The sequence below is a fragment of the Alnus glutinosa genome, chromosome 14 (genome assembly GCF_958979055.1).
Source record: "Alnus glutinosa chromosome 14, dhAlnGlut1.1, whole genome shotgun sequence".
NCBI lineage: Eukaryota > Viridiplantae > Streptophyta > Magnoliopsida > Fagales > Betulaceae > Alnus > Alnus glutinosa.
Window position 1 is genome coordinate 25,104,890 of NC_084899.1, and position 10,777 is coordinate 25,115,666.

A 10,777-nucleotide genomic window follows, 5' to 3' on the forward strand; every position below is an offset into this window, starting at 1 on the left:
CAATAAGTTTTGCAAAAAGGAAGACAACAATTTTGTCCCCATGATACAATACTGTTCAAATGTAATGTGCAGACAGCAAATTCTAAACACTACTCTTAATTCAGAAATTCTGTACCAGCAGAGAAGATAAAAAAGAAGAGAAGAAAAAAGATCTCCAAAATATGCTGGAGAATATAGTTTTTTTTATCTAAAAACTCAGAATCAGTTTATAGCAGTTTTAATACAGTTTCTAACTATTGTAAACACAGTTACTGACATATTAGAAAAAATACACACGTAATTAATAATTTCGTGTGCGACGATGCGAAGTGCGTCTAAAGCGTCAAAGCGCCATGTGTGCGACGACCAGTGGGTGACGCAACTAGCATATGTATACTCAAAATCTTATCTAGTATAAGAGATTGATAACTGATTATAAAGTACAAAAAATACTCATAACTTTTCAATGTGGGACAAAGAGTAACAAAAAGAAATAAAAAAAAAATTAAATATTTAAATTTCTATATATTCAAATTAGAAATAAACTTAAATTTTCATGAAATAATTTTCAACAAATATCCCCCACCAATTTGTGTGGCTAGAAAGAAGTAGATTCAGCATTTTCTGTAATTTTAACGTATAAAAACAGGGAAGAACAATATTGTCCAGTCTGTTGTGTGCCGACGCGAGTCGGCGCGACGCCCTGCCTTTTCTTCTTTATGGTGGCTGGGAATTAAATGCCTTTCTTAATCAGTTGGGTTTATTACGGCGAAAACGACGTCGTCTATGCCCATTCTCAAGTGCTTTCCCCAATCACAAATATCAAAAGCCCAGCGTATCAGATCCTCTCTCTCTCTCTCTCTCTCTCTCTCTCTCTGCTTCAGAATCAATTTGATTTCTCATTAGGGTTTTTGATTCTCTTCTCTCTCCCAAGGGGTTTCCCTCCCCAATGTCTTCGCAATCAGGAGCCTACTACTCCACACTCCCCTCCACCTCTACCTCCACCTCCAACACAGCTGACGCGCGCTTCTCCTTCCCCACGTGTCGCCCATGGCGGGAGCTCGTCCTACCGCTTTCCTCCTTCACGCGCCCCTGCTCGCTGGGCGACGCCGGCCTGCACATCAAGCGCAACCTGAGCAACTTCCGCGTGAACTACGCGCTAATCGTCCTTCTCGTCCTCTTCCTCAGCCTCCTCTGGCACCCGATCTCCATGATCGTCTTCATCCTCGTCTTCGTCGCCTGGTGCTTCCTCTACCTCCTCCGCGACGCGCCGCTCGTCATCCTCAACCGCACAGTCGACGACCGCCTCGTTCTCGCCCTCCTCGCGGTCGTCACCGTCGTCGCTCTGGTTCTCACCGAAGTGTGGTTGAACGTGCTGGTTTCGCTCTTGATCGGAACCGCGATTGTCGTCCTACACGCTGCGTTTCGTGGCACGGAGGACTTGTATTACGAAAACGAGCGAGACGCCGCCGATGGAGGCCTCTTCTCCGTCGTCGGCAGTCCCCCCACTCGCTCCGCTTTCAGCCGCATATAAGATCGTTTGTCACGCGCCGAAAGTTGTCGTAATGCAAAGACTATTCAATATTCATCATCATTGAGTAGGCCAGGCCAGGAATCTGGTATTTTCGTTTTTGTCGCTTATAGTTGGTTTTTGATATGGTCTAATTTTTCATGAATTTTCAATTCCATCAATATGAAGAATATGTTTGTAAATGTTTGTAGTGTGAATTGACGTTATACAGATTCTCTGTTCTGCCATTTGCGTGTGAGAGAAGTTGTCAACTCCGTTGATTGTGGGATGTGGGATTTACAAAGTGCAAAGGCATTGGAGATTGCAATGCTTTTGTTATGGCCCATGTGGGGGAGGTCTTTGAATTTGAGAGAAACGATTCAAGGAAGAAGCGAAAAGGGTATTTAATTAGTTTAATGATACAGATTTTGTAATCCGATTGGAGTTCTTAGTTTTGAATTCCTTCAACTGGTGGGATTTGTTTAATGTCGAATGCTTTCAATGTAGTCTATGAGCTAATAGCCCCAATTTCATCTCTTGCATCTAAGAAAAGCAGCAGCATTTTTTTAAGATGTATATTTTCTACACATCTTTTTTCTAAATCAACCATTATTATATTTTTGCAGACTTTCATTCAGAATAATAGATTTAGAAAAAAATGTACCAGAAATGCATTAGAGGTGTAATAAAATTATTTTTGAGCCAAAAAAAAAATTATTAGCCGACATGATAGTTCCACGTCGAATGCCAGATCAGCGCATAAGGCCGGCGTATGTAAAATTATAAGTAAAGTTAGCATTACTTTTTCACCTAAATATTATTGGGGGAGCATGTCGAAACCCAAAAATTGGTGTAGTTTGGTAGTTTAGGCCTTCTCCAGCAATTGGAGTTAAAATAACTACTCAAAAAATACAAATCTCTACTTTAACTACTGACTATCTTAAAAACACTCAAACAATAATATCTATTCCATTCTTCATTTTCTTAAAATATTGTATTTTTTAGTCTTTTTCTTTATTTTTAATTTTTTTTTTTTCACTTCTCCCTCTCACTCTCTGATCTCCCCCAACCCCAACCCTAACCCCAACCCCAACCCCAACCCATCTCCCTAACCCCAATCCGTCTCATTTCTTGAGCTGATGAGGATCGGCGAGCGTCGAGATGATCGGCGACGAGAAACCAAAACCTGGACGAGTCGAGGATCTGGCGGGCCCCGGCAATGACGATGCAGAGATCGGATCCGACGGTGACGGCGTAGTCGACGGAGGCGTGGATTTTGGTGTGTGGGAGGAAGGCAATAGCGTGCTGGAAGAAAGGGTGTTAGGCTTGGTGTCGACAAGGACGAGCTCATCGGCAAGGTCTTGGGTGAGAATGACGACGTTGCTGGGGACGGAGGAAAGAAGGGCAGCGGCGGTGAAGGAGAGGGAAGGGGTTGGTGGTGTTGACCGAGAGGGGCGGAGGGTTTCGTTGGGCATCAGGACCGGGAGGGACGAAGAGGGAGAGTGGGAGATTGAGAAAATATTAAATGAGGGACGGAGAGTGACAGAGAGGGACGGAGAGGGACAAAGAGTGATTGGAGAGGGAGAGAGAAAAAATTAATAAAAAAAGTCTAAACACATGAACAGTGAATAACCAATGTTGGCTATTTACTGTTCATGTATTTAGAAAAATGGTTAAAGTAACCATTCTGTTGGAAAAAAAAAAAAAAAGCAAAAAAAGTCAAATTTGATTATTTTGGCTAAAATAGCAAATCTGTTGGAGATGGCTTAACTGGATTACGATAATAACCATGACTGTCCCAGTCTGTCCGAAGCTTTGAAAGTGCGTTTCCACAAAGGTCAAGCGTGTAAAACAAACGTCAATGCCAAGACTTTTTTTATTTTAATTGAACAGCATTCCAGGGCTTCTAGAGAGAACAAATTGCTATTCATCCTTATTTATTTTTATTTTCTTTTATTTTCTTTTCTGAACCTGCTTATACGTCATCTTAAAAGTCCGATTATTAAAAAGTATGAATTGAAAGTTTCTATACACCGATTCGGAAGAATTTTGTTTGTTACGTGTTTCTCACATACTAAGAGACAATTTCAAATGGAAGGCATTAAAGAACCGCAACATCACTTTTGTCCTTTACTATTTGTATGGATAAAAGATCCAAGGGTGAAAATAAGAGTTTCTGGCTCATGACCATTTCAGAATGATGCTAGTAATTTGCTAATGAACGTCATAAAGTAGACATGTTGTTACAATCAAGCTGAGCAACTAGTAGCCAGGAAGTGTGCATCAGAAAAAAAATAATTTCAACTTAAAAGGGTTGTACAACGTGGTGTGTAATAATAATGCAGTAATTAGAAAAATAAATCCATAAACTTGAAGAGTGGACCTCTTGATCATACTACAGCCAACCAGCAGGCCATGCCATAGTCTAGGGGACACTGATTATTTCAACATGGGTAACAATTTGTGCGAGTGGCTCTCTATAGTAGCTTATTTCTCCCCTCCTATCCTGACTCCTGAGTGCCCTGGCTGGCAGTTTATGGTGAAGGAACCAATTCTAGAATACAAATTACTCATAACATACATGCCGGATCAGAAAGTCCTATTCTACATGGAGATTCTAAGGAGTATATTTAGATTATGGAAGATGTCAAGGGGCAGCAGATGGAGAAAACCATGATCAAGGGTCTGAAACCTTTCGAGCATAGGCCAGCACCATCACAAAATCCTTTGCTGAGGACCCAATGGATGCCGGAACTCGCTCCGATGTTGCCGTCGTTTTTAGCCACGAATCAACTAAAGTATATAATCGCAAGGTGGGGACAACTGGTTGTCCCATGCATTTGATCTCAACCTGCAAGAGCATCAACTGAACGGTTATCAATGTATAAACTCAAAATACCCGCCTTTGTTTGCAGAATACCGATCGACAAATACCAAAGGCCGGCCAATGGTGTTCATCCATTGCAGGTTATACAGCACCTTGATAATTTTAAGGAATTTAACAATATACTTTCTTTATCCCTCAAGGGGCCTTTATATAGTACAATCATGAAGTCTCTGGCTGTCAGATGGCAAGTCAACGGTTTGAGACTCGGGAGTCAAAAGCTGAAGGGAGGACAATAGTCAAGTGACCACTCCCAACTCCCAAGACCCTACTTAGTTGGGATGAACACTGGATAATGATTGTCATTTGGTTTATCCTTCAGCAGTTCAGAGGACATTACAAAATGTGAACTTCTGTTAATGCTATAAATTATAACCAAATGCTTCCCATGCGGCAGCATATATGCAAACGGGCTCTGTTAGAGGTGGCCCATGAGAATAGTGATTTACTTTTGTTTTACCCGTCACCTACTTTTCAGCCAATTAATTCAGATGTCTACTTGTTTTAGAGAGGAGGGGCCACAAATATGGGGCTAAATTTCAGGAAAATTTTGTTTGGCTTCTAGGTTCTCAATACATGGCTGCATGTTTAGGGCATTTGATTTTGAGTTAGCAATACCATTCTGCCTAAACTATCGTCATTCGGGGAAAAAAAAAAATCATAATTTTGATGGCTAATTAAAGATTAGAAGAATATATGACAAGAAAAGTTGCGATATAATGGACATTATTGAAGAAAAAAAAAAGGGTCCAGAAAAGGTTGATTGGGTGTGCACCTCTCCAAATGACAAGTGACATTTCATAATCTATCTCTTGAAAGACAAGTAGGAGAAGCTTTTGGTATTTAAATTGTTTCCCGGACATAAGAATATATAGTGTCAAGACAACCCAATGACATTTGTAACCTTAGCCTGTTGAACCTTATGGCAACCCAACATCAAGACGGATATTAATTAAACACAACAATTGAATCATTCAAGTCAGTTTTCTATTAATTAAAGATTATCTTTTAAAGAAGTATTGACGAATTCACCCACCTCGGCTTCGCTGGTGAGTTCCAGTTTCCTCATCAGGTACTTTTGTATAAATGAAACAGGCATATTTCCATCCCTGTGACAAAATTCACAAACATGACATAAAGATATATCCCGAGTATATCCCGACAAAATACATAATTCTTTCCACTTTAGTCAGTATTCAGTAATAATAATATATATTCCAATTCACATATTGCCGGCTAGGTACAACAGTTTGAAAGACAACTGTTACTCGAACATATTAAAATTACTTTCTTTTTCTTTTTTCTTAGTGAGAACAGTTATTGCACACTAGGATATGTCAGAAAAGAATCTTTGCTATTAGCAGCTCAATCTAGATGATTCAGATTTTGTCAAAAAGTCAGTTTGGTAGAGAGAGTCAAATCAAGAGGATTTTTATCTTGGAAGAGGGGGGAGATGGATGCTGGGATTATAGATCCTATACAGTTTCATATGATATATATATATATAATTATACATTGGGATATTTAACATACAGGTGACTCAAATAACAACTTATTTGAATTTTTTCAGCTTGAAATAAAATGATGTTTGAGCTGCCTGAGAAGCAGCGCAAAGTACAATGATTGAGGTGAGAACTGAAAGAAAAACCAAGCCCACGTTCAAGGCTTATGATGGCAGCTGGAGAACATATGCTTAGGAACCTCACCTATGCCTAGTCACCAGAAGTCTTCACAGTATATACACCTCTTAAAATATTCAAAAACTAGAATCACCATACTGGTGCTTATCATAAGCATCCTAAAAACTGACTCAATAGCATGTGAAAAATTTCCCAGTGGGAGTGTTTTGGGATTAACCGATTAAGATAATTGGGTTATTTGGATAAGTTTTATTTATGTTATTTACGCAGATAACCTTGACACCCACATAATCCATCAAAATGTTCACATGTAGTTATGTTATCAAATAAGCTGTCAAAAGCAATGAATACCATGTAAAGCGGCAAAAGGAACTTACTTTATTCTTAAGTAACTTGCAGGAACTTGTGCCAAGGGTGTACTTCCTTCCCTGAAACGATCAATTTCAAGTTAATGTTAAACAGAGGAAAACCAAATTTTCAGCACTAATCAACCAGTTTTCATAATAGAGTTAATTATTTCAAGTCTCAAAGCTAAAGTTATTTCTCACTGGTCTTCGGAAGCTACTAGAGAGAACCAAACTGGACCAAGTCTTCTTTCATGTTTACCAGCAGCATCCAGCACAGCTTGGGGTGAAATGCATGATTCTCCAAAAGCATGTTCCCTTTTCCGGCGAACCCTTCGTAACATTTTGGGTTTTACTGTTTCTGAAGAGGCAGGTTCAGTGATATTCTTTTCATCCTCAACTTTCAATTTGCGTTTAACTTCCTTAATTTTGGATTTTCGCACTCGACCTTCGCTTTCATTGGCTTGCATAGTTTCTAACTTAGCATCAGACCCCTGTGAATTAGACTTGAAAGATTTAGTCCTATTTGCAACTTCCACCAGACAGTTTAAAGGTTTCCAGAGATCCAATTTTGCGTCCCATGGTTCCACATCATTCTCTGTTTCTTTAATGGAGGTGGATTGGCTAGGCTCACCAGGGGAAGAACTCTGTACAAGTAAAATATAAAAGCGGGAAAGTTATTAGTGAACTTGAGCAGATGCAATCTTTTTGAACTAGTGGAAAACAAAACTACATAGGCAGGCTGAAAAATAGAAGTCATGGCAAGCGTGAAGAAAACAGCATGTTGGCCTTCTTTTTACCTGCCCAGTATTCTGCAGAAACTTGTTTGATGTCTCTGGTGAACTTGAACTCTCAGGATGATCTTCCACAGAATCACCCTCCTTTTTAATGGGTTTCTCAATGGAAAACCTGGAGCCTTGTAAAGCAGAAGCTTTTCTTGCAACAGCTCTTGATCTTCTCCCAGTCATGCTAGCCTGGGTTGACACTCTGGGAGTGCTGACCACCAATGACGAGAGTGATCTCTCCTTTCTTCTAGCTGGTAATGTAGTTGAAGGCGCAACTTCAGGTGCATTCACCTTCCTTCTTTTGAAAGGGAAAATCTTGGCCCTTACATCTTGCAAACTGTGGTCCGGCCTGATGATTAGAGGTTATTAAGTATGGCTAACTAGAACAATGGATTCTCATCTAAAGCATCCACTGAAATGTGTGGTTAATATGCAGAAATAATGTGCATGCTGCTCAGCAAGCAGATTTTATTGTTGCTGCAGAATGGTACGTGTGATGAGAAGTTGAAATATGGCAGTAGATGCAATATATATCATTGATCAAGCACATCGATATGAATGCAAAGCAACCCACCCGCATACATGCAAAAGAGCTGTATAAGTGGAACTCTCAGAGGTAATCAAGAATATTGCCACATATGCAGAAAGCCAGAAGAAGAAGAAAAAAACTAGTCAAAGCATCAACACTCTCAAACGGACACACAATACAAGTTCCAACAGCCCAACATGTCAATAATACGCCCTTGCAATTACAAAAATATTATCTCTTACCTAAGGAAACTAAAAATAAGCACCAAAACGAATACCTAAATTTTATTACAAAGCATGACAAATCAGCAATCTCAGCTATAAAAAATGAATTCAAATATATATCAAGCACCTGAAATCATTTTCTCGCACTAAAGGGCATAAAATGAATTGTGAGGTGTACTTCATTGGAAAGCTTTCTACTCTTTCTGTTGTAAGCTTTACACGTTTTTTTTTGTTTTAGATGTGTAAGTATACATAGTATTATTAAAAGAAAAGGACCAAAAAAAAAAAAAAAAAAGTGGAAGAAGCCATCAGCAAAGTTTCAACTAAAGAAAAAATTACATAATTCACAAAAGTAAGTGATAGAGAAGTACAATATGTTTTTGTAAGTTAAATTCTTTGAGAATGTTTGTAACTGAGAGATAAGTAACAGAAAGCCTTACAACTAGTTTATGTAGTGACAACTTATTAAAAGGAGAAAAAAAAATGATCTTGAGAGTTTCAAATTGCATCATTCTACTTCCTCGTTAAAGTCTTCTTGATACCAGCATCTTCTCTCGGCATCTCAATATTTACCCAAATTAGCACACATACCCCAATTTCTTCTATATAATTTGATCCTTTTTCCAGAAAAACAGTAGATTCATGGGAGCACCAGCGGGAGAGGATGCAAGACTCTGATACAAATGCATCTATATTACAAAATAATCAGGTTTTGACTAAGTGATCAACAATTCTATCGATTTCTATCTGAACATGACAGCTACTTGTTGAACTATATGTGCCCTGTGCATGTGCAATGACATCAATCATTCAACAACTGCATCTAAAGCACTAGCTTATGGAAGTATAGATACTAGCAACCAGGCAATCATATGAACTTGAAGCTATCACTGTTTTATGCAACCTCATTTCATGCTATATATAGATCAGCTTACTACCACGTTAAAAGTACAGAGAGAGAGAGAGAGAGAAATATGTGTAGCTGAGCTATCGATCACAGATCAAACCTTAATTTCTCCAGTGGAACACATCCCAGATCCGTATTGCATATTGGACAGCATTCTATTTCCTCGTCTGAAATCTTATTATATATGCACCTCCTGCAAACTGGATGAAATTTAAAAGACAAATTAGACAACATCCGTTCATTTAGTCAATAACGTTACTAAGTATAGAGACAAGGAAATCCAAATCATCAGATGATTTGTCTTTGAATTTCAAAAAATCAATTCCAATAAACTCTTCAACTTAGGAAAAGAGGCCAGCGAAAATAAGTCCTACGATATAGGCCATACTTAGAATTCCTTTTCACACATAAGGCTTACAATAGCTTTTCTTAGAGTCTTGACCAGAAGAAGAGGCTTCTAAGCTAAGTGAAGGAAAAATTTACTGACTGCGATAAAAGTTAAATTATCAATTACAACAAAACGAGAATTAATGGATCCCCTGATAATGATTTCCCAATAACCAAACTGTATTATTGTATCCTAGGCTCGCCCATAGGCAAGCACACTCAAAGCCCAGCAAAATCTAAAATTTCCTAATATACCTTTTGCATGAGTGCAATGCTTGTATGCTTACTTAGTCACTACAACAAAACGCCCTCCATTATATCACTATTAGTCAAACATCCAAATCTTTCTCCACCACGTATATTTATGAAACAGATACTTGTTTAGCGAAAGTAATAGTTGGGTTTAAGGATCTTATTTCAAGAACTGGGAGAAAGAGAGAGAGAGGAACAGAGATCCCTTAAAAATCAAAAAACTACAAAATCCAATGCCCAGATCAATAAGAGCCAGACCAAGCCAAACCCATATAATAAAACACAAAATAACAACAACCCATATAACCAAAACCACAAAATGCCTCAACAACAGACCTTAATCCCCAAATTTTCAAAATTTGCATTAAAAAAAAAAAAAAAAAAAAAAAAAAACAAACAAACAAACAAACAAGATTCAAACCACAAGAAACAGATTAGAGGGACTCACACGTATGAAGGCATTCAGATATTGTAGTGGCATCTCTGAAGAGCTTCTTGCATAAAGGACAAGTCATGCACGCCGCAATTGTCTCCCGCCTGACCTTCACCACCGGATTCGCCATTTCCACCACCCAAAGCCTCTCTCACCAACGTGCCCAGACACTGCATGTCACCACCACACGGACACAGGCAAAATTTACGTCCATTTCTCTATGTTCACTTGCATTAGACCCAGTAACGGTGAAGTGAGAACAAGAATAAGCAAACAAAGCCAGTAAATACGGTACCAAGAAAAAGAAATTAATGCATAGTTGCATACAGAGAAGCAATATGGTTCTTGATCGGTGCAGAAAACCAAAGCTGGTGACTTCAGAGTGTGAGATTATCGAATGGGTCGGCGAGATTTGTGGGGATTTGACGTGGGTTTTGGTGTATTTGTGGAGAGAGAGAAAGGGTCTGTCTGATTGATCTGAATCGATGAGAGGAGAGGTTCTCTTCGTTGAAAATAGCATGAACCCAGAGTTTCTTTTTATATAATTTGTTTTCTTTCTTTCTTTTTTCCTTCTTCTTTTTTTTATTCTTTATTTTTTGATTTGTGTGTTTTCGTTGTATCCTTTTTTTCTCTCTCTTTTTTATTATTATTATTATTATTATTATTATTTATTTGAGAATGTTTAGTGTTAAAGAGGCGAGTTCAACAGCTGAAGTGCGAGTTAAAGGGTAGGGATAACGTGCGCCGGGGTGCGCCACAGGAGTGAGATGCGCACGGAGTTTCGTGTACGCGACGGCGAGTTATGCGGGAGTGGGGTGTTAATGTGTGCACCGGTATATGTTAGCGAGCTCTCGTGATTCAGATGGGGGGGGTGGGGTTTACTTCGGTTCAGGTTTTTGCTTT

General features: G+C 38.9%; 2 protein-coding genes across 6 annotated transcripts; one reads left to right on the forward strand and one right to left on the reverse strand.

Annotated features, from left to right (window-relative positions):
* Positions 1–671: 671 nt before the first annotated feature.
* Positions 672–1,940, forward strand: LOC133857090 (PRA1 family protein E-like). The gene is made up of 2 exons (XM_062292210.1): positions 672–1,598; positions 1,722–1,940. The coding sequence occupies exon 1, from the start codon at positions 929–931 to the stop codon at positions 1,511–1,513; it is 585 nt and encodes a 194-aa protein (XP_062148194.1). The 5' UTR covers positions 672–928; the 3' UTR covers positions 1,514–1,598; positions 1,722–1,940.
* A 1,826-nt stretch (positions 1,941–3,766) lies between these two features.
* Positions 3,767–10,399, reverse strand: LOC133857089 (E3 ubiquitin protein ligase DRIP2). 5 transcript variants are annotated; one of them, XM_062292209.1, is made up of 8 exons: positions 10,202–10,399; positions 9,890–10,044; positions 8,903–9,002; positions 7,158–7,491; positions 6,562–7,004; positions 6,391–6,441; positions 5,410–5,482; positions 3,767–4,340 (listed from the first exon to the last, which is right to left on the reverse strand). In XM_062292209.1, the coding sequence occupies exons 2-8, from the start codon at positions 10,002–10,004 to the stop codon at positions 4,167–4,169; spliced, it is 1,290 nt and encodes a 429-aa protein (XP_062148193.1). In that variant the 5' UTR covers positions 10,005–10,044; positions 10,202–10,399; the 3' UTR covers positions 3,767–4,166. The 5 variants fall into 5 exon arrangements, with proteins under 5 accessions (XP_062148193.1, XP_062148192.1, XP_062148189.1 ...); XM_062292208.1 differs by having other exon boundaries at positions 9,890–10,092; XM_062292205.1 differs by having other exon boundaries at positions 9,890–10,101.
* Positions 10,400–10,777: the final 378 nt, after the last annotated feature.